Consider the following 24,653-nt stretch of genomic DNA (forward strand, 5'->3'; position numbering starts at 1 on the left):
TCTATCTTACTCCCTTCAAACCATTGGATTTAAACTTTGGAATCATTTTATCAACAATTTGATAGCATGTAAGTCGCCAATTATTGGCAGATATTAATTATCGGCACTTCAACAATAGAAGTTACAAGGTATGTGGAGGCTACCAAGTTCCACAATGAGCTGATATATCCTTTAAAACATTTCTTACAATCATTTTCATTCGGTGATTATTGTTGTTAAAGCGCTATACAATCTATACTGGTTAAGCATGGAATTGCGTTAAAATAATTTTATATTGGAAACCAGTATGCTTTTACATCTAACCTGAATCTCTTGAACAGCTGGCCTCATCATAAAAGTTATGTGAAATGGTATTCTCCAAGGACTACACCTCCCATAAAAACTTCACAAAGAATCAACAAGGCATCATGGAGTTACACACAAAATTACACATTGTGCCAATAATTGGCCAATCACGGAAGTACAGTTGCCAATAATAGGTACTCCTCATGCCAATAATTGGTGCACGATAGGCATTGTAATTTCTTATAACAAGATGTTCACTCACATGAGATAATTAAAATTTGGTGCAATATGATATGAAGGACTGCTCTGTCAAATGGTTCAAACTGGAAGTTCATACATCATTCATAATAACAAAAGTTGCCCCTAGCAACCTGAATTTTACAAGATTTGTAGGGGTAAATGTCTATAGTAACATCTCCAAATTAAAAAAAAAAAAAAAAAGGATAGCATATATAGGTCATGAGATATACCATTTTGAAGTTTGTTGTTTTTCCTATGAGAGGGGGAAACAGTTGCCCCTTCTGGGCAATCACATAAATAAGTGACATCATCATATTGCACATGACTGCACAAATAAAAACTTTCCAACCTAGGTGACCTTCCAGACCACATACTTTGAGTATACTCAGTTCATAGAGATGGTGCTGCTCGCAGTGACGTACCCGTACTCCCGACTCCAGAGTTTTGTGAATTTTTACACTCTCCTTGTTGGCTGTATCCTGGAATAAGGTTCTTTACTTATGCCATTGATGGTGAGTTTGAGGTCACCCCTCATTAACCTGTAATGACGCTTTTGTTGTCATATAGAACATGGATACAATTCTGACTTCGCTTATTCCGCGACTATTGACCAAAAGAAATTGAAGGAGAAGTTTAGAATCATTTAAGAGATTTAGAGCTGGTAGGATTGTAGTTGCACACAGGAACCACTGGTAATAGAGAAAGCACATTCTGTATGGGTATGATCAAATAGTGCCCAGTCCAAGGGCTGGCACATGCATCATATCAGGAGCTCATAAGCACCACAAGGTACATATATAGGGCAAGTGCATGTGACAACCTGTCTTGCTTATGTAAAGGTGAAGTTTGGGTCAAATTGATCATTGAACATCAACTGAAATGTTGATTATTGTTTCAACTATAAGGTCAACTATTACAACTACAAAGATTAAGGGTGATGATTGTCTTACTTTATTGGATTAGACCCTTGGTACTCTGCTTTGTAACATTTGGTCCCCTCACATAAATTCTGGGAATTCTTTTGTATAACTTTTGATTTGTGTTAACCTGCAGGAAAGGTTTAATTGTTTGTTACCATGATCATCACATGTGCTGTTTACTGGCTAGGTTAAACTTTAGCAGTTGTAGTGTTTGTGCATTGCTGTTCAGCAGAATGCAAATTCTTAGTATACCACATCCACCATCTACCAATATGTACCATTTGCAGGTTGGTTGTATTCTTGTGACATATCACAAAGACCAACAGGTGGACTTGTCAGATCTTATCAAGACAGCTGCAATGTTATGTGAAGACTGTAATCCTATTGGAGTGAGACAGGTAATGAGTGATTATGTCACATCCCATAACTTAATGTTTTGTAGGATGTTGTCAACTTCATAAGAGCTACTCTCAACGTGGAATATTTCAGTTACACTATGATGTGCTACAACGACATGTTTGAGATAATGTGTTGTTATGATATGAAGAGTGAATAATAAAAAAGGGATCATGAAGTTAGTGTACTACATGTTACATAGAAACAGCTGACTTGTCATTATACTACTATAGGCAGAAGAGATGAAAATCTTGTTGAGGTTTTTGCAAGGAGTGATGGAGTTCACATTTGAAGTAAGTGTAACTAGTTATTGTTGACCTTTACCATATATGCATGTTGTTTGTGTTTCTTTTTACCTGTTTACCGTGTAGAACAATTATTCTAAATCAATAACAACATCACTGAATCATTGACACAACACCTGTTTATTTATTATTGTTCAGTTATAGACTATAGTAGCATGCTCTAACACAAAAGGGGTAAGGTGTAACTTACCATCTAGCTATAGACAGGGTTTGGTTACAAGTTCAGTAGGTCATGGCAATGACTCAAGTTCAATATTGTTATTATACCCATGCAGGAACACAAGAGAGTTGAGGAGTATTTCAGTGTGGTGAAGATGCCCATTCAACTACACATTGGACCATTTCTGTGTCATTATGGAATTAGTTTGTGTGATCCTATGATTTGAGCCTTAATAAAATAGTGTATTTGATGAATGAGATTTTCAAGTCAACAGTAGATAGATACCAACTAACTGAGTATATTTCACAAAATTTTAATAATGACAATTCAGGTGAATTTTGTGCCAAGACCAAGCGGCACAAAAATTCACTTGAATTGTCGTTATTAAAATTTTTACCATTAACCTACCATCACAGCCATTTCTTGGCCGCCACCTTGGATTTCACATCTTTTTTCACCATAGCCTTTTTGAGGGCCGCACACTTTTTTTACAGCTTGGCTGTTTTGGATTAGATTTCCATTGTACTAGCATTATATGAATACAGCTATACCAACAACAATGGGGTGTGTCATAATGTCATTGTGATCAAGTAAAGAGACTATTGATTGACTTGATTGTTGATTTAATCTCATGATAATCAACACAGGTTACACAACCATTCTTCTTTAATGGAGCATACACATTAACCAACAAAGGACTAAGTATACAACAAAGAAAAACAAACTAAACAAGACATGATAAGCTGAATACAACTACTCATTATCATACAACAACAAATGTTCATAAATAGGGGCTGGCAAGTTGGAAGATGAAAAGAGGCATTGTCTTGGTGGTCAAGAGATAAGTGTGGTATCAAACCCATTGTGAAATTACAGGTATGTACCAAGTATAAGTTCACAGCATCTAAATGTGCTGGAAGGATGAAGACCAGCCTGATTGAAGATAAAAGGTGCATCCCCATCCAACTGGTAAGTTTTTTATTGTAGCGTATAAATGATGGCTGTGAGCTGCTTCATTTGGCCTCCAGCCTCCATGCAGGGAGGCAGAAAGGCGGATAGGCAGGCATTGCTAAATTAAGGTATTGATACCATATTATGACATGCCTTCTATCCCACACTTCATAAAGAAGTACATACAATGAGGTTATAGTAAAGTTGTGTATGGTTTCAATTTTGCTGCTCTTGCAGCTATATAATTATTATGATATGGCTTCAAGTTTCCTTTGATCCAACTGAATGTATTTTGATGGTGACCTGCTGGGGTTTAACTTCCATTCCTGAGGTTTAACTTCCATATCCTCCTACATTTTTACTTAGATGTATAGTGTTTCAGTAGGATAGAATTGTTTTTAATGTTGTATTTGATGTTAGATGGACTATAATAGTATTGTTCATAAAGGAGATTTTCATTAGTGTAAGATGCTTTAAAGGTGGCATTTTAGGCAGTGTGTGTCATTTTGGGGGGATCTCTACTTAAACAGTACTACTGTACTATTTGATAAGTACCATCATACTGTTTGATACTGGTTATACATGTACAGCCTGAATAGTAATCTATACTGAGCTAATATGAGTTGAAGGGACAGGTTGGATGACAGATTAAAACTAGCTAACTATACATTACAAGGACAGAAAACCCAACAAAAATATTAAACTACATTACTGCACTACCTGTCTTACTGGTCAAGTGAGGAAGATCAACTTCTGTGGTCTGACAGTTGTGCTACATCAAGACACATAGTAGTGTGTCATGCAGCCAAGAAAGTAGCACCTCACACTGTGTGCCGGTATATTGAAAGGAAGAAAGAAGACTTGTTCAATGGTGGCCCCCTCTCCAAAGCACATTATTTAAGAAGGCCGGCTGTGGGCGTGCGCCTGGTTTACTGAAATTGTCAAGAGAATTTGTGGGAAAAAACACGTTAGTTACACTATAAAACAATTTAGAAGATAGTTTTGTGTGTAATATGTTGGTAAAAGTGGTTTATTTAACAAACGCTTCCTTAGCAGTGCATAGCAACGTAATTGAACGAATTACGAATATTTCATGAATTACAAAATACGAGAAATAGCTAATTATATTATTGCACAACCCAAACTACCCTATTGTAAAGTAGTAATACATAGTTGGTTAATTCATAGTAGCATATACTGTCTATAGTTATTCCAGATGAGTTAGCTAGCTGCATGGCGCCTGGTTTTTAGAAGTAGCACAACATCAACTTGTTTTCTTTGCTTTCTCTTCTTATAAGGGATCTATGGGGGCCTTTTTATACACTTTGCAAAAAGATTTATAAAACCCAAGCACTTAACGCATGATTCGATTGCCTTGAAGTTTGGTACAGATAAAGAGCAAATGAGGGTAAATTCACATGCATACTAAGTTTATAAGGAATCTGATATACATATATTATATTCATGGTGATATGATCATTTATTTGTGTCACACTTTAGTCACAGCTATGCAGGGTAAACCAATTATGTGAATAATTTGAAATTTGATGTGTACATAGGGCTATTGATGGTTTGAGTTAAAGAAGTAACAACTACAGAGTTACAAAGCAAAAATCAAACAACTGTAATTGGTGGGGTCAAGATACTTGAATAGAACAGAAGGAAAATTTACCAGAGTTCAAATCTGGGACCTCCATACTGACCACTAGTCACTGACCAATGCTATCACAGCTGTTCACCTCTACTTTATATGCAAATGAAAATTCTAGCTAATTCGTTGACCACCACATGCACCAGCTGGAGACAATCTGTCACAAACATTTCAATCATAACAGGTGTCATCCTGTATTCTCTATTACACTTATATATAACAGGCACTCATGAGGGACGTACTAAATGTGTGCCTGAATTGTCCATATTAAATGTATGGCTCACTAATCTTGTTATTGCCCCTATCAAAGCACTTTTTTGATAAAAAATTCTGTCATTTAAAGGACTTCACAGAGCTACTAAATGTTTGGGAAGTTGGCCCTTGTAACAAGAAACGAGGGCTCAGGTGAACGCAAACAGTAACTTTAGAATGAAATTACCTATTGGCTCCAAATAAAACCAAGTTGTTTCTTTCAACAAGACCTTTAATTTGAAACCATGTTTAATGGTGTAAAACAATTAGGGATGCGGCGATTATGCTGGCATAATTTCGGGAATAATAGGTATGTGTGGGAATCAGGAATTATGCTAGCATTCTGAGGTGATTATAAAGCTTTAACAGTAGGAAAATATGCAAATTGCACAATTCCGTTAAAAAAAGATCGAGATACTCTAATAGAGCAGTCAGAAACTCTAATAGAACAGTCCAGGGGCGGCGGAACCGGGTAGGAAGGGTAGGCAAATGCCTACCCAACTTTTAGTGGTAACTATTGAGCCATGTTCCAAGTCCATAGAAAGCAGTCTGGTTGCTCTGATTTTTTAGGATCGCTTTTGGTTATTATCACTCGAGATACTCTAATAGAACAGTCATCGATACCCTAATAGAGCAGTCAGTGACTATTCATTCCATTAGACTATATTAGCTATGCATTATTTTATAGATGTGAAATTGTCTCCAGATTCAATCGCAGAAAGCAATTTTTCTAAAAATTTCTGGAGCTGGCCTAAGCATGTTGCAAATGCTGGTTGTGATTGCACAACTATGATGCTGGTGATGGTCATAGAAGTATGATCTTACAGTTGCCTACCCAACATGTAGACGTTTCCTCCGCCCCTGCAGTCACTGAATATTTACTGTAACAAAGCAGTCATACTGATACAAAATACTCTAATAAAACAACCAGCTAAAGAATGCAAGGTTAAACATCAATGAAAATGGTCTGATACAGCAATTAACTGGCATTATTAGCCAATTATAGTGGCTTAATTTTGGGAATAATGGGCAATTCTCAAAAGCATAATAGGTAATTTTTTGAGCACTGCTCAAAAGCATAATGCTCAATTTTTGGAGCATAATAGCCTCATGCCTAAAAACAATGCCCCAGGGAAATTAAAACAAAAATGATGAATTTTCATTATAAAATGTCCATAAAGGTTGCCAAGGATTATATGCAATGGCACTATGGACAAAAACTGTCATTGGGAGCACATTTTATGATGTGCTAAGTTTAAGTTTGATGCTTTTCTAACAAAGTGCACAAAATGATCATATTTATACACCATGCCACTCTATTATAGCTGATTATTCACATTTCCTGAAATCTAATAGAGCAGTCACTTACTCTAATACAGCAGTCAGGAAAGGCTGATATCATAGTCTAGCCAAGTCTAGAGCATAATCTCAACTTCAAAAGCATAATTTTGAGCATTATGGACTGGATATATTTTTGAGCACTGCTCAAAAGCATAATAGACTATTTTCAAAGCATAATTGGTCAAGCCTACTTAAAAACTTATATCTTGACTGCTTTATTATTGGATCTAAAACACCTGTGAACGTCCTACTAGGATATTTAAGCATGATTCAGTGACTGCTCTATTAGAGTATATAGTAATAAATCTGAACTTTTATTGTGTTTGTCTCTATCCCAACCTGTATCATGCAACATGTGCACAGTTTAAGCTTCTCTAATATAAAATGCACAAAACTGTACCTACTATGCTGGAATTATGTTCAGTGCTATTGCCTACCATTAACTATGTCCATATAATTATGCTGGCATTGTTGACACTCAAAGTACACCTCATATGTATTATACACACATCTTTGGGACCTACTTGACATTTATAATGAGGTAGTCTTATTAATGAAATCATCAAGTACACTTTAGCTATGTTTGAACCTATATATACCACTTTGACACCTCAGATCAAAGGAAACCACAGGGTTATATTTCACATATTGTCCTGACCACATGGCGATATCATGATATAGCCCTGGCCACAATTGCCTTTGATGCTGCATGAGGCAGTTACAAAGCATGAATTCCCTTTGATTATTTATATAGAGCTGCTTAAAGTTTTGCATTGTAAGTGAAATGGGAAGACAGGGGCAGATCCAGGATTTTGCTAAGAGGGGGGCGGAAGCAAACAGGTAGAAGTCACTCCACAGTGTGCGAAGCACACTCTGCGAAATGCGAAGTATGAGCCTTCTAGGGGGTCTGAGGGCATTCCCCCCCCCCCCCCCCCCCATGAAAATTTGATGTTCTGAGATTGAATTTGGTGACAATTTTGACTGAAATTTGTTGATAGTTACTGGAAGATACAGAGTTAAAAACTATGCAGAATTAGTTTAAACTGCTCCCTAATGAATTTTTGAAAACTTAACATTGTGAGATAATTTTAACTAAAATTTGTAAATGCTTATGAAAATTCAATGTTGGAAGCATGAATGCTACTGAGCTGTAGTAGCTATAAAGTCTATAAAGAAATTTTGAAAAATATTTACTTTATGAAAATGATTTTGGTGCTGATTTTGGCTGAAATAAAGTTGAAATTTTTAGAATTAGCATAAGGTCCCCTGCACAAGCATCACAAAAACTTTAAGCAAATAGATAATCCTGGCATTTGGTGTGCAGCTGCATTCCCAGAAAATTTCTAGTCACTAGTGTGTGGATAGATCTAGAGTCATTAACTCAATTTAGAACAGGTGTTTTAGTTGTTTAAAATGACAAACAGTGTTTTATAATTGTGTTACTCTTGACTGTTTTATTAGAGTTAATGACTGTTCTATTAGAGTATCTTGATTTCTAAATGTAGAGGGTGCTCTATCCCACCTAGTTCCCCTTGTGTTATGTCAATATTGGTAACAATTTGCTATAGACACATTTATTATGTTACACATAGTCATAAACTGCATAAAAATGTTTGAATTATGTCAAAGGTGCCTAGCTATGTTCAATGAGCAACACCATAAAAAATTCTGAAGGAAGGGAGGCTGCCCTGGAAAAGGGATGCTTTCCATCAACCTCAATCACTGGGTAACAAGCCCTCCAGTTACGGTAAATGATTCCAGTGTAACCAGGTCCTCAGCTGAAAGGCTATAATCAAACACATCAACGTTAGCCTTGATCCTGTCAGGTGTTACGCTCTTTGGGATCACCACTACTTTACGTTCTACTTGAAACCTGATTAAAATTTGAGCTGCAGATTTGTTGTACTTCTTAGCAATCTCAACAATTTTGGGGTCATCTAGAAGTGATGACTCTCCATGGTCGGTCAGGTGAGCCCAATGGACTATAAGCAGTGGTGACAATGTTGTGTTTGGCACTGTGAACAATCAGCTCCTTTTGTATGAGATAGGGGTGACACTCTACCTGTAATGCTGCTGGTTGTATCTTAGCCATCGCCATGATCTCGCCAATCTGTTTGCTATTGAAATTTGACTGACAATCTGATATGTTTGACCAATCCTTCTTCCACGAGTTTCTCCATAGCAGCCCATGTCTCACAGTAGTGAGTGTCAGAGTAAATCAAACTACCATCAGGGAACTTGTCATCTCCAGCTCTGAAGCCGATAAGCCACGTGGCTTGCAGATAGACTAGTGACGTCATCACATTGCACGTGACTGCACAAATAAAAACTGCTTGACCTCCCAGACCACATACTCAGTTTATAGAGATGGCTACTAGTGGTGCTGCTCGCGATGTACCCGTACTCCCGACTCCAGAGTTTTGTGAATTTTTACACTCTCCTTGTTGGCTGTATCCTGTTATAAGGTTCTTTGCTCATGCCATTGATGGTGAGTCTGAGGTCACCCCTCATTAACCTGTAATGACGCTTTTGTTGTCATATAGAATATGGATACAATTCTGACTTTGCTTATTCTGCGACTATTGACCAAAAGAAAATGAAGGAGAAGTTCAGAATCATTTATGAGACCTACTGTGATTTGGTGAGGTCATAGCTACATGATTGAAGCTTTTAGAGCTGGTAGGATTGTAGTTGTACACAGGAATTAAAGGGACCATCTGAAAGTTATCCAGTGTAATGATAATGAGAAAGCAAATTCCGTATGGGTATGATCAAATAGTGCTCAGTCCAAGGGCTGACTCAACTTCATCATATAGGGCAAGTGCATGTGTCAAACTGCCAACCTGTCTTGCTTATGTAAAGGTCAAGTTTGGGTCAAATTGATGTGAACGTGGTCAAATTGATCATTCCTATCAATTGAACATCAACTGAAATGTTGATTGTTGTTTCAACTATAAGGCCAACTATAACTGCACAGGATGTTACTTTGTTGGCTTAGATACTTGCACTCTGCTTTGTACCATTTGGTTCCACCACATAAATTCTGTGAATTCTTTTGTGTAGCTTTTGATTTGTGTTAACCTGCAGGAAAGGTTTAATTGTTTGTTACCATGATCATCACATGTATTGTAGACAGCTAGGTTAACTTTAGCAGTTTAGTGTTTGTGTACAGTTTTCACTGGTATATTCTCAGAGTGTGTGCAGATTGTGATTTCTCAGTATACCACATCCACCGTCCATCAATACATATATACCATTTGCAGGTTGGTTGTATTCTTGTGGCATATCACAAAGACCAACAGGTGGACTTGTCAGATCTTATCAAGACAGCTGCAATGTTATGTGGGGAATATAAACCTATTGGAGTGAGACAGGTAATGAGTGATTATGTCACATCCCATAACTTAATGTTTTGTAGGATGTTGTCAACTTCATACGAGCTACTCTCAATGTGGAATATTTCAGTTACTCTATGATGTGCTACAACGACATGTTTGAGATAATGTGTTGTCATGATATGAAGAGGGATATAATACAAAGAGATTATGAAGTTAGTGTACTACATGTTACATAGAAACAGCTGACTTATCATTATACTACTATAGGCAGAAGAGATGAAAATCTTGTTGAGGTTTTTGCAAGGAGTGATGGAGTTCACATTTGAAGTAAGTGTATCTAGTTATTGTTGACCTTTACCATATATGCATGTTGTTTGTGTTTCTGTTGACCATGTAGAACAATCAATAACAACATTACTGAATTACTGACACAACACCTGTTTATTTATTATTGTTCAGTTATAGACTATAGTAGCATGCTCTAACACAAAAGGGGTAAGGTGTAACTTACCATCTAGCTATAGACAGGGTTTGGTTACAAGTTCAGCCGGTCATGGCAATGACTCAAGTTCCATATTGTTATTATACCCATGCAGGAACACAAGAGAGTTGAGGAGTATTTCAGTGTGGTGAAGATGCCCATTCAACTACACATTGGACCATTTCTGTGTCATTATGGAATTAGTTTGTGTGATCCTGATTACGACTATGATTTGAGCCTTAATAAAATAGTGTATTTGATGAATGAGATTTTCAAGTCAACGGTAGATAGACACCAACTAACTGAGTATATTTCACAAGTGATGATTAATGTTAAGGTAAGGGAAGTTGTGTCATCATCAGGGTTGTGATATATACTAACTGTATTGGTGTGCCCTGTATATTATTACATTTGCAATGGACCTTATCCATGTTTACATCACAACATGGGGTATTTTGTACAGAGGGGTATTGGGAGAGGTGCCTTTTGACATACTGCAGTACATACAATGCATTCTTCATGGACTTACCAGTGTCCTCCTTTGTGTCCCATTCATCTTTGCCGACAGCAAAAAGTATCAATTTGGTGGTAGCATGTGATGGCTTCCCTTCATAATGGAAATCGTCCATGTTTTTCATAGTGGCTATTTTGATTGCCGAGGTGCTTTTCAAGTATTTCTTGATTCAAAATGCTGTGTAATGGGTTGGACATAGCTGACAACGAAGCATAACTTCAGACAATAATTGATATAGCTGGGGAGCGTGGTGCCATTTCAGATGCAGTATGCGTGGGTTCACCAGTCATAATAATTATTTACAAAAAAAGTTCAAACAAGTACACAAAAAAATTGGAATTTTCAACTAGAGTAGGGACCATAGCACATCGATAAAAGTACTGAAACAAGCTTGAGTAGTGCACGATATTAAATCACAGTAAAAGAACAAGAAGTGTTATATTCAAACTGTGCTCCAAGATACCATAACAGAAATGCACAGTAGGGATATAACACTTCTTATTGTTTTACTGTGATTTAATAACATGCACTACTCCAGCTTGTTCCAGTACTTTTTATCAATGTGTTCAGTGTTGGGGCAGTTACTTTTTAAAAGTAACTAGTTACATATTACATATTATTTACAACTGAACTATTTAGTTACAGTTACATATTACCCATATAATAAAGTAACTATAATAATATTACATATTATATTACTTTGTGTCCACAGCCTTAAGCTGTCACGTGTGAAACTATCACCTTATCACGTGACATGATTGCATTGTTGGACAATGTGCAAATCTTGGTTATAAGTAAGAAGCTGGTGAATAAGCTTCATTCTGGCTAGGTGTTACTCAGTGGATTACTATAATGAGATTAGTAACTTTGTTACTTGTAGCAAGAGTAAATAATAGAAGAGAGAGTATCTAACTGCCATATAGTGCATCAAAAATGAGCACACGTTAAGTAGAGAAGCCACCCTGTAGTGCTATCAAAGTAAGTGTTGAATGAAGCAATAAACACTTTCTACTTCAGACTGTTTGAGCCTGGGTACTTCAAACAGTCTGAGCTAGAAGTTGTTTATTGCTTCATTCAACACTTACTTTGATAGCACTACAGGATGGCTTCTCTACTTAACGTGCTCATTTTTGATGTACTATATGGCAGTTAGATACTCTCTCTTCTATTATTTACTCTTGCTTGTAGTAGTAATATTAAACTCGTTACAGTAACTTCATTACTTAGGTAACCGTTACGTTTGTAAGTACAGTAAATTGAGTTATATTACCAGTTTTTATAGCGTATTTCATTATATTACTTTATAACCACAAAAGTAATAATTATTACATAACGCATTAATAAGTAATGCATTATCCCCAACACTGGATGTGCTATGGTCCTATTCTAGTTGAAAATGCCAATTTTTTTTGTGTACTTGTACTTATATTTACAATACAAATGCACGCTATTTTGATCCATATCAGAAGTCAGATCTGGTTTTGCCAGATGGGCCTATTTTACATCACCACAACACCATTATCGAATGGTTCCATGTTGTGAAACTGAGCTACAAGCACACTAGTTCAGTTTTTGTTACTGCGTGATGAAGTCACGGCCATTTTGGCAATTATGAAATCACAATTTGTCGATACAAATAAGATCCATTCTATGTCACAACTTGTTCATATCATGGTGGCATGTCATAACACCTCTAATGTGTTGTTATTGTGTACAGATTGATGAGGAAAAGGTGGACAAGCATATCAAGGAATTAACATCAGAAACACCAACTACAATTGATGTCAAGTCTGAAGTCAGGAGGGTTAAAGCATCGCTTCTTAAGGCCTCATTAGATCAAAAGCTAACAATATCTAATAAAATATTAACCATCACTCGTGACCGCCAACTTAAGCAGGCTATGTTTGATATATATAAACAGGAGGCGTTAGTTTCAGATAAACCAATGACAGGAAAGTCCAAAGAACCAAAGCTTCCAGAAGAAAAGGTTGATGCACCACAGAATCCTCAACCAGACCCTAATCCTCGTCGTACACTGAGAGGTGTTTGGTCTCAAGATAAAACAGCTCAAATGGTACATCTTGTTCAAGAATACAACCACAGGATCACACAGAACCTTGCTTTCTTATCTGCAACATTTATGATACAAGCACGTGTAGAAGACTGGTGTCAGCTTAAGATTGTGGCAGAAAGATATGCTAAAACATTTGAAGATGAGTGGCCAGATACTGTTAGTAAAATAAAGTCAGGAGGCAAACGTCACAGAAGGTATTCACATCCTCCACCAGAGGAAGTTTTGGAAGAATCACGTCAAGTTATTAAAATGCTCAAGTCTTCCACTAAACTGAACTAATGACCTCATCAATCTTGTACTGGACTGTCCTATGGTTATCTGTTGTGTTGCACACATCCTAACATGTTGTAATGTGTCACTTGTTATATCAATATTATTAGTTGTAATATGTCTTGTGCTACAATATTAATTTTTAGTATTATAATCACACAGATATAGTGGTTAACTAGTATATTAAAAATCATTAATTAAATATGAAGTAGGGATCCAAGCAATAAAACAAGATATGAACAATGGTATTACAGCATAGCATGGTGGGAACATCCCTACAATGACATGTGTATATAATAATCAATGCCAATGTAGGGATTTTCTCACCTAATATGCTGTAATACCACCTTGCTTCACTGCTTGGATCCCTACTTCATTTTTATCGCTGCACTGATCTGCTTTCTCACCATAGCTTAGTAACTTACAGCAGCATTCTGATCTGACATGGATTAGAAGCACATCGTCTTTCTGTTTACTGTAATCTGTCACAATGTACATCCAGGTAATGCGATCGATTTCCCATTGCTCCACAGATGCTTTCCCAGATATGAGCCATATTTCTGTCCTTATGGACTGCTAGATGTCCTCTTTTCTTGGGAATAGCTAATTGTTTTATTATATTTATTAATTATTACCATTACAAAAACTTGTTATAGCATATATGTGACTGTTCTATTAGGGTGAGTGCTGTGTTAGAGTATCTCGAGTCAGCCTTTCACCTACTACCAGAGGTCACTATTTCATATTTTCATTGTGTTAGCATTATGAATAGAGCTATACCAACAATAACGGGGTGTGTCACTGTGATCAAGTAAATACAATGCATTTTAAAGAGATTATTGATTGATTTGATATGATTGTTGATTTAACCTCACAGTAATTGGCACAGCTGTTCTTCCTTACCGGAGTGAACACACTTACATACACATTACAAAAGCCAACAAAGATACAATTACAACTACAAAGAAAAACAAAACTAAACAATACATGCACATAACAAGCTGATTACAAAGTACAGCTACTGCTCATATAACAACAAATGATCATTAATAGTGACTGGAAAGTTGTAAGATGAAAAGAGATGTGGTCTTGGTGCTCCAGAGATAAGCATGATGTTGAACCTACCGTGAAGTTACATATTTACTGAGTGTAAGTACCTAAATAAATCTGCGGCGTTTAAATATGCTGAAAGGACGAAGACCAGCCTGATTGAAGATAAAAGATGCACTTGTCAGAACCTCAAAAGGTACATCCCACTGGTGAGTTTGTTATTGTGGTGTGTTAAATGGTAGCTGTGTGCTGCTTCATTTGGCCTCCAGCCTTGCAACTGTGGTCAGGCAGAGGCAGGCAGGCATTGCTAAATTAAGGTATTGATAATGACATGCCTTCTATCCCACACTTCGAAGCATTTTACTTCATAGAGAACTACATTGAGGCCAGTAAAGTTGTGTACGGTTTCAATTTTGCTGTGCTTGCAGCTATATATTATGATATGGCTTCACATTTCCTTTGATCCAACTGAATGTGCAAATCAGCTTGTCATTCATACTTAAGGATTTTGTACTGGAGTTTAACTTCCATTCCAAGGGTTTAACTACCATATCCCTCTATTTTGTTTACTTTGATGTAGGGCTTCAGTAGGATAGAATTATTTTTAATGCTATATTGGACTAATATTGTTCCAGAAAGGTGATTTTCATCATGTAAGATGTTTCTAGGATGATTTTTAAAGGTGGCACTTTGGTGGTGCATGTCATTTTTGGGGGGATCCTTACTTAAACAGTACTACTGTGCTGTTTGATAATTAAGTAACATCATACTGTTTGATACTAGTTATACATGTATAGAAAGGAATCTACTTGCATGTACTGAGCTATTATGAGTTAAAGGGACAGCTGGAATGGTGACACTTGGATGACATAGATTAAAATTAACTATACATTATAAGGACAGAAACCCCCAACAAAAATACGTTAAACTGCATTACTGCATTACCTGTCTTACTGGTCAAGTGTGGAAGATCAACAACTTCTATGGTCTGAGAGTTGTGCTACATCAAGACACATGGTAGTGCGTCATGCAGCCAAGAAAGTAGCACCTCACACTGTGTGTATATTAAAAGGAAGAAAGAAGACTTGTTCAAGTTTCATGGCTGCATAGTTCAATCTCTCCAAAGCACATTATTTTTTGCATTGTAGCCATCCACCAGGTAGGGTAGGCCACACAGCAAATTTGATTAAATTTGTCATGAGATTATGGGTTTGGTTATTTGTTATTTGTTTTTGTTTTCTTATAAGGGATCTACAGTGTGGGAGTCTCCTTTCACACACTTTGTAAAAGAATTATAAAACACACACACTTGACGCATGATTTGATTGCTTTGAAATTTGGTACAGATAAAGAGAAAATGAGGGTGAATTCACGTGCATACTTACTTTATAAGGAATCTGATATACGTATATTATATTCATTGTGTGTACATAGGGATTTTGATGGTTTGAAAAACAAAGAAGTAACAATTCGGAATTACAAAGCAAACACCAAACAACTGTGATTGGTGGGGTCAAGATACTCGAATAGAACAGAAGGAAAAATTTACCAGAGTTCAAATCTGGGACCTCCATACTGACCACCAGCCACTGACCAATGCTATCACAGCTGTTCACCTCTACGTTATATGCAAATGAAAATTCTAGCTAATTCATTGACCACCACATGCACCAGCTGGAGACAATCTATCACAAATGTTTCAATCATTACAGGTGTGACCCTGTATTCCCTATTACACAGCACTATTAAAATGAAGAGTAATCACAACTCTTAAAGAGTTCCCATAATAGGGAGGATTTAACACCCCTGGAGAGTAACCATTACTCTAAAGGAGTAACACATGCTCTGAAGGTGGTGTCACTTACTCTTCAGAGTAATTGTTATTCTCTTCAGAATGCCAGGGGTGTTAAATTCTCCCTACACTGGGAACTCTTTAGAGTGGTTGTTTACTCTTCATTTTTAACAGTGAGGCACTTATGAAGGACAGATCTAGAGTCAAAGTTCCTTACAGAATATAGTACAGCTGGAAACAAGTCACCCTGTAGTGAGTTCAGCTACAAAAAAGTAAACCTGTAGGGGAAGATCAGTAACAATACAAGTTACTCAGTAGAGTTCAGCTACAAACAAGTCACCAAATATTTCTTGGTTAGCTGTATACTGCAGGCATTTCCCAAAATTTTATTACAGGCTGTATTTTTATGTTTAAATTTATTTGTCACTTGTACCATATATATACTATAAAAGCTAGTTTCATTATACTCTCCCGATGTTGGTTAGCACATACTTAGGTGGTTTCTTTGTTCCAGTTATACTTTTGGCAAGATGCTCACAGCTACATGGTGATGTTGAATTGGAAACAATAGCTCTCATTTAGCACAGTTGGATAGGATAATGTATTATATTATTTATGGGAAGTGTGTAGTAGGGATATAACAGCTACAAGGATAGTAAACCATGCAGGGTCTGTAAGGTACCATACTACATTACATTACATTGCCTCAACAAATCTGTAAGGCAGAAATACACTAAATCCATGCAACTCTGAGTGCATTCTTATATCCCTGAATTTCCTAGTAAACTTATACCTGTGAAGCTATAATGGGCAACTACAATAGCTATTACATAGAATAATAGGATCACCATAATAAATAAGGATGGATAATAATTTATAGGCTGGGTAATAATTTATATATATATATATATATATATCATAATGAGGTAGTCTTATATACCACATAGTCTACACAACCTCTGTTATGACTCTCGTTAAACGATTGCCTAAAAGGATCATTCTGTCTCATCAGTTATCTCTGGGTCTCAAGGTTGACTGAATTGCAGGTCATGCAGTTTGTAGTGTGTACTAAGTCATGTATAGTGTGTACTAACAGGAGCCCACGTATTTGCAGTGCTCATCACATAAATTATGAGCTTCTGATTATAAACAACTATTGCTGAATCAGAAGCCACATAAACAAGTAACCTGAAATACCATTGTACTTATACATACATAAATTGTTTTCAACTTCCTATGTATGTGGTAGCAGTGATGATGTCTTCCACTTTACATGCAGCTAACAACTCTGTATCAAACAACCAACAACCAATGTCTGTATTATGTGTACTTACTGGCAACTACTTTTGTACAGCAACACAATTACTTACCTAGCTACTAGGATGACAAACTTTTGTTCTCGTAGCCTAGTTGAAATTAAAATTGCAAAAGTGATTAATAATTAAATCAATAACTGTTACAATTACCTATCATTCTGCTGGCAGGAAAATGCTACATATAACTACAACAAGCCTGTATACAAAATGCCTATATCAGCAGCCACTTTGAGTATCTGCATAGTACACAAATAATGATGTCATGGTACACCAGGATTAACTGGTAACAGTGTTTATACATTTACGCAAGAGTAAGAAATAGGCTATCACTATGACCTATATATGGAGGGAATAAAATAAACATTTAGAACTTGAAGAGATATGTCACAGGATACACTAGCCTGCTCAGTAAGTAACCATACAATTAAGTGTTAATATAGCGATTTCATCTCTAGAATAATACTGTATGAAGTAAGAAAAGTTTTAGTTTCTGTTCACCATTGTTCACTTCCACATTGTAATCATCAAATATGAGGTATTAATCCAACTGGTGCATGGGAGTATGTGAGTGGGTGCTTCTTACAGTTTCTATACATGTAGTTATTTCACCTTTGCTATAATCTGTCAGTTACAATATCATGAAGGTTGTGTAATTGATAAATGATTTCTATAAGACATCTTTGGTGGGAGGATACTTGGGCGAATCATTCCATCAACTAAATTATAGCTCTTGCAATTGTCATTTTGTAGGTAAGGTTGAGCTTGAGTTCACCAACGTTTTTTGTAAAATGTGTGCAATTGAGCTGACTATATATATTCACCAAAGTTTCCCTCCATACAGTACATATGTAGTCACTACAATGAAGTGGTCTTGACAATGAGGTATAGGTTTATAACATCATGTTTTTTCAGCCAAAAATATCAATATCACCCTAAAACCAGCCTCAGTTTCCTTTCATGACAACTAGGCACAGCCAAGCCCAAAAATGTCTTCAGACTGACCCCAAACCTTTCCAAAAAAATATTAGGAATTTTAAGTTGGATTAGGGATCAAAGAAAACAAAGTAGTGAAATAAAAGTGCAAGGAAGGTTGCAGATATACTAGATAACATTTAATCCCTAATTCAGTCATGGTTATAGACTAAAATTTAGGGATTTAATGTCATATGCAACCTTCCTTGTTTCACCACTTTTAGCTATTCCCTTGTTTCACTACATTTTATTTCTTTGATCCCTAATCCAACTTAAAATTTCTAATTTTCCCTTCTACTTATATACTTGAGGTTCCAAGGTGGATGCGTAAAAAGTTACTCCCCTGAAAGTACCTTCAAACTCCCTCATATAATTATCTGTATACAGTGCAATCACTAGTCCCACCAGGCAAGCTGAATCAGCCTGCTCCCTGACTGACTGACTGACTGACTGACTGACTGACTGACTGACTGACTGACTGACTGACTGACTGACTGACTGACTGACTGACTGACAAAAGAAAATTTCTGGCAAAACTATATGCTAAAAGATAGTGGCTATGCAGGCTCCACTGTACTGGTGATGAATACAAGCATGGAGATTTCCAGTTTTTTTTGCCATGTCAATTAAAGAAACAGTAAGTAACTGATTTGCAGTAAGACTCAATTATATAGCCTGAGGCAAACACTGATTCCATTTACCCAAGTTTACTTCACAAAGTTCCAGGTCATTATCAGCTTATATAAGGAATACACTGTTTACATATAACATATCGCTATAAACTATACATATAGCTACTTGTATTATAAATCTAGGACATTCTACATGTAGAAGTCCTCAAAAAAATGTGCACTCAATTAGAATATTAAGATAATCCTACATTACAATATTGACAACTGAAACTATTTTGACTACTATCTTCCATAATCATCATGTGTGCTTGAAGAAGAAATTGTGTAAAATTAAGCCCCAAGTTAAACTCCAAAATTAAGTACTATGGATATGTCTTCTATAATCATCATTTGTGCCTGAATATATAAGAATTGTAAGCCCCAATCTTTTGCGCAAACATAGCTCCATGCTCCTTTTTCAAATGAAATGATTTTTATGCTGCAAATTAAACTCCCTTTACCTCCAGCACCCCACATGTCAAGTTGAGCAAGATCACCTTATGCATTCATGAAATACAAACCCTAAAAGTTTATAATTAGCTTGGTCTCTTTTTTTTCTTTGTTTGGGGGCTTAGATTTATCCATTTCTCATTTACTTTACAAAAGCCATCATAAAATATAAATGCATACCTCATTCGCCTTGCTTTAAGGATGTATTAAGGCTAACTCATGTGCAAAGTTTGGGGCACAAAAACTCTGATAGATGTTCACAGAGTAATGGACAATTATTTGCATACAACAAATATTTTGTCATGCCTACAGGGTAAAAGACTTATGAGAAAAGCTTTAAAATCTGTTTTAATCATCAAAGCTCAAACCTTTTGTGGTTTAAAACAAATTGCAGTGATAGCTACAGAGCAATCTGGTGTAAAGTCTAAATACTCTAATAGAACAGTCACTGAGAATTTAAAAAGTGAACAGAATTTTTAAAATCATTGACCATCTCCCAAACCTTCACCACTGAACCACTGTTTTCACCTGATCAGCTAATTTAATTGCTGCCTTATAAATTCATTTAAATCTATATATGTGTGATCTATTTGAAGTCCTTAAAATGTTCATTCAATTCACAAAATATTTTATAAAACATTTGACAAATATCAGTCTACAAAATGCAATACTATTAACTACTGTCTTCCATAATAATCATTGTATCTATAGGTAAGAAAAAAACAAATCTAAAAACTTTATGACTGGCTATGGGATATTTAAAACACAAAAAGTAAAATCCATGTAAATAAAACAAACAAAAAAAAACAAAAACAGCCAAGCTGTAAAAAGGGAATGTGGGGCCAGGAAATGGCTGCAATGTTTTTTTTTACAGCTTGGCTATTTTTTTTTGGATGAACATTAACAGTTCAATACAGTGGGAGGAGTTGGTCATCTGAACCAAACAGACTGTTCTATTAGAGTATTTAGTCAACAGGTGTATGCTTTATTAAAGTAATTGACAAACTTGATTATATTTGTTGCATTTACACAAAAAATCCAAACCTTTTCTGGCTAATTCAGTGGAGAATTGATTATCTGGGGGATCTGTGTATAACTGCATGAACATACTGGAAAGATTAAATTAATTTTTAAAGCTAATTAAATTTAACTCTTACTATATATGTCCACCTTTTCTCTCTACACTGATTACTGCAAAAGGTACTAGTCAATTAGAGATAAAAATATAGGAACATAGAGTCAATGATAAAGTTCCAGTGCGTCTGCTGCACCAGATATTAAGTTTTTTGATTGCCATGCAGTTACTCTTATTTTTTTCTGAACACATCCTCTTTGAACAATCAATAAATATCCATATTAGTGGACCCTAAGAGGAGAAATGTAACGTGTTGTCATAACAACCATATACCGGTTACCATGGTATCAGCCAGCTCAGGCAGGGGTTGGATAATTTTTGTGAATCAAATGAATATTGGTACCTTACTTGCAAAGAATGCTTACATTATCTTATCACTTGGTTATAAATTGGCACAGAAGCATTCCGGTTAGGTTTAGGAAATGGTAGAAGACATTTAATCTAATTAATCACCTTTGTCTGTACCACTACATGCCAACTACACAATTATCGTTTATATCCAAGAAGTTGACTAGGAAAAGATGGCTGGGTGACAGTCATATTGTGAGTTACTTCTTTACATCAATACACAACCTTGGCATTAGTGGTCCAGATGAAGATGTATGAATGACTGATATATGTAGCAGATGCTTCATATCACAAACCAGGTTTTGAAATTGTATGTCTCTATTTAAGACTTGCTTAACCTCAGATGTAGAGATCATGAAAATTGCAGAGAGAATTACAAAACTGGTGCTACATTATTATTAACAACTCCCAGTAGTGGTCACACTGTTAGCATGCATTTTTCTTTATATTCTTGGCAGTGCGGCTCACTACCATATGTACATGATGCACTGAACATAAATTAATATTGACAATGCTATAACACACTTATGCCTCTTAAAGCCACAACAATTCCAATTGAATTTCATACTATAGTCTGTTCGTGTTCACCTAAGCCCTCGTTTCTTGTTAATAACTCTTGTTACAAAGGCCAGCTGCTCAAACATTCAGTAGTGCTGTGAAGCCCTTCAAATGCCAGAACTGTTTATCAAAAAAACGCTTTGATACTGACAAGAATAAGTGAGTTATGAGGCTTTAAAAATATCCCATACATTTTAGTAAGGATGATTCGGGCGTGCAAACATGTTTACAACATGAAAATATGCTTGTTCCAGTACAAAACCATTGGGAGTGAACTCATGTTCACCTCTTTGATATTCCTATATTTGGCAGGGCTCAGGTGAACGCATACAGACTATAAAACTATGTCACATAATCAATATTGTAGGAAGCCCACATGTCTTGAAGTATGTACGAACCCAGGGGCTATCTTCAGTAGTTTGTGATGAGTCAAAGTAATAGCAACAGCTAATAAAACTCTTCTTAGTATTATAGCTAGCTAAACAGTGCATACCAGTATTCATGACTACTTGACTGAGAGCAAGTACAAAGAATTAACAATATTATATGGTGATCTTCCCATTTCGACTTTAATAATCAAAGATTCTACCCACTGCAGTATTGCTGAACTACTACATGTAAGTACAGTGCTCCCTTGATTGTCAGAACCCCTTGGTAGTTACCAAGATGTGTCCAGATAATCAAAATTTCAGCTTATTCAGAGCCCTGTTCAATTACTCTAATAGAATGCACACCTTACACAAAATACTCTAATAGAACAGTCATTTCTATTGTTCAGATAATTAAGTATTTGGATAGTTAATTAAGGGATTCACTGAAGTATTAGAATTATGGATTTCAGTTATTCTTAAGGCTTAGCAAAGTAGATTGTTAGTTTCTCATCAACAACTTCCTCAATTTTGGGACGGGCAGGAAGTAACTTTTCATGCACCCCAATCACTTACCACCTTTCTGAAGCAGGAAGAGAAACATTATCCTTAGTATAGTTTGCCCAAACATCAAATTGCTAGTGTACGCGATCAATCATGGCAGTAATGAATCTAGATATGGCAGGGTGGAAGATGATGCAGGCGGGTGATTAGAAACTATAATCAACTTTGCCTGACTTATATAATGAGAATGTAATACACTTTATATGCACAATAAACCTTGGTCATGTGCGACCACAAAGACTGGCTCAAAAATGAAACAAGCGTAGGGGTGAGAAATAAAAATTGCTATAACTAGATTAAGGTAAATGCGGGTATTTCCGGACACTCTTTGATAAAATCGCTCTAACATTGCACTCACAACGAGTTAAGACAAACTCTAGGAATCTTTGTAAAGCCTATCTTATGGTGCATCCGCAGTACAAATTTCGTTTCGATAAAATCAACTGCTGAGGAGTTATAGACCGAAACTTAACAGCGTGTAAAAATGCAACATGCGGCTAATTCCGGACACTTCGAATAACAAGCAAGTAGAGCCTTCCACAGGTTACCAATCCTCTTTCACAAGTATGGAGACTAAAGTACCACTCATTTGCAGCTTATAAATCAAGTAGAAAGTTCATACCATTTGGGAGAAAGCAGCAGTGCATATTTTTAAAAGTTTATGTAATTCGTGAATATTTTCTTTGTATTTCAACCGAACAGCTGCTGAAAAATCAACTGCCACTCCGCCTGTGCTGCATGGATTCTTATGATTTTTGGTATGCAATTAGCCAAGGGTATGATCTTTCTATAACTCTGAAAATCGAAAATATGAACTAGGACTGATTGACATTTTCAAAGTTTTTGAACAAAATTACCCATGATTGCGCTACAAATTCGTGTCAAACTTCGCGGTGGAATAATGGATTCGCTTCAATTTTGATTTGTAGATAGGCCATAGGACACTGCATTAGCTTACCAAATTATAGGCCCAGGAATTCTACCATTGTTGAAAATGACCCAAGTGTCCGGAATTAGCAGCTGTCCGGAATTACCCGCACTTACCTTATAAGATTTATTATACAGCCACTCCATGCAGTCTCGTGCTATAAATACGCTGTGTCAGTTTTGAGTCACTGATGTGCCTTTGGTAATGCACCTATCAATGTTATCCCCCACCTACCCCCTCCCGGGAGTAGTGGGGGAAATGGTGGGGATTTGACTTTTTGAAAAACCAAATTCTCCACCCATGGGGGAACGACTAGTGGTCAAATCTCCATGTAGTATGGCTGTAAGGTACTTTAGGAAACAGGTCAATTTATTTAGCTTGCAAGTTAAAACAAATGCCTAAAATTTCGAGCGGTCAAATGCCCCACTAGTAGGGCAGAGTTTCAGATCAAATCAGGTCAAAATCCCCCACTAATCCCCTAGTAAGCTTGGGAGGGGGGTAGTGGGGCTTAACATTAATAGGTGCATAAACCCTACAAAGTAAAATTGAGGACATTCCAAATGTTCTTAAACTTACCCCCCAACTAATTACTGAATCACCCCCACCCTCACGTAATTGATTTAGCTACATAGAGTATGTACATCTTCTGAATGAAGTTTACACAGTAAAGAAAAATCTAGCTATTAAGGTGAATTAAGGCACAGCTCAGTAGCATGGTGACAAATCCGAGGACAATACGACTACTACACATGTACAACACACATTATGTAGTAGTCTCGCGTGGCCAGACCGCTTTTTTCCGTATACTGGGTGGGGAAAAAGGGTCTGGTGCAACTCCAATAGCTGTTTACTTCTGAGCCGTCCCCACATTCTGGGGACGCTAATTGAATAACATTGGTCTCAAAGGAGGTGCCATGACGTCAGTAAACTACGAAGTATTCCTACACTCCTGCTCCGGTTGTGAGTCTTGTTACACGATGAGGATTAACTTTCAAGACGCTATAAAAGAGACATCGGAGCAAATTAAGATTCGTTTAAAGGATAAACAGATCTCTAGTTAACTTACTGACGTCATGGCACCTCCTTTGTGACCAATGTTATTCAATTAGCGTCCCCGGAATGTGGGGAAGGCTCAGAAGTAAACAGCTATTGGAGTAGTGCACCAGACCCTTTTTTCCTACGGAAAAAAGCGGTCTGGCCACGCGAAACTAATTATGTAGCTCATGTATTAATCACAATGATAGGTACGTATACTAAGTAAGCTTACAACCAGAGATTCGATCTGTACCTTTTAATACTTTTTACAACCCACGATCAAACCCG

General features: G+C 36.5%; 1 protein-coding gene and 1 pseudogene across 2 annotated transcripts; one reads left to right on the top strand and one right to left on the bottom strand.

Moving 5' to 3' along the window:
• The first annotated feature begins 1,702 nt into the window (after positions 1 to 1,702).
• On the top strand, positions 1,703 to 13,332 carry LOC136248862 (uncharacterized). 2 transcript variants are annotated; one of them, XM_066040682.1, is made up of 7 exons: positions 8,832 to 8,989; positions 9,045 to 9,142; positions 9,765 to 9,875; positions 9,920 to 10,051; positions 10,107 to 10,166; positions 10,436 to 10,657; positions 12,552 to 13,332. In XM_066040682.1, exons 1-7 carry the CDS (start codon positions 8,869 to 8,871, stop codon positions 13,185 to 13,187), a joined length of 1,380 nt encoding a protein of 459 aa, XP_065896754.1. In that variant the 5' UTR covers positions 8,832 to 8,868; the 3' UTR covers positions 13,188 to 13,332. The 2 variants fall into 2 exon arrangements, with proteins under 2 accessions (XP_065896755.1, XP_065896754.1); XM_066040683.1 differs by lacking the exons at positions 8,832 to 8,989; positions 9,045 to 9,142; positions 9,765 to 9,875 and adding an exon at positions 1,703 to 1,843.
• On the bottom strand, positions 8,069 to 24,653 carry LOC136248868 (aldo-keto reductase family 1 member A1-A pseudogene; annotated as a pseudogene).

Source organism: Dysidea avara, chromosome 3 (assembly GCF_963678975.1).
Source record: "Dysidea avara chromosome 3, odDysAvar1.4, whole genome shotgun sequence".
NCBI classification, from domain to species: Eukaryota; Metazoa; Porifera; class Demospongiae; order Dictyoceratida; family Dysideidae; genus Dysidea; species Dysidea avara.

Excerpts from the sequence above, each read along its gene's own strand:
- LOC136248862 (XM_066040682.1), top strand. The coding sequence starts at position 8,869 with ATGGCTACTAGTGGTGCTGCTCGCGATGTACCCGTACTCCCGACTCCA. Across the intron at positions 10,167-10,435 it reads TGATGGAGTTCACATTTGAA|GAACACAAGAGAGTTGAGGA; the intron begins GTAAGTGTATCT and ends ATACCCATGCAG. Across the intron at positions 10,658-12,551 it reads AAGTGATGATTAATGTTAAG|ATTGATGAGGAAAAGGTGGA; the intron begins GTAAGGGAAGTT and ends TATTGTGTACAG.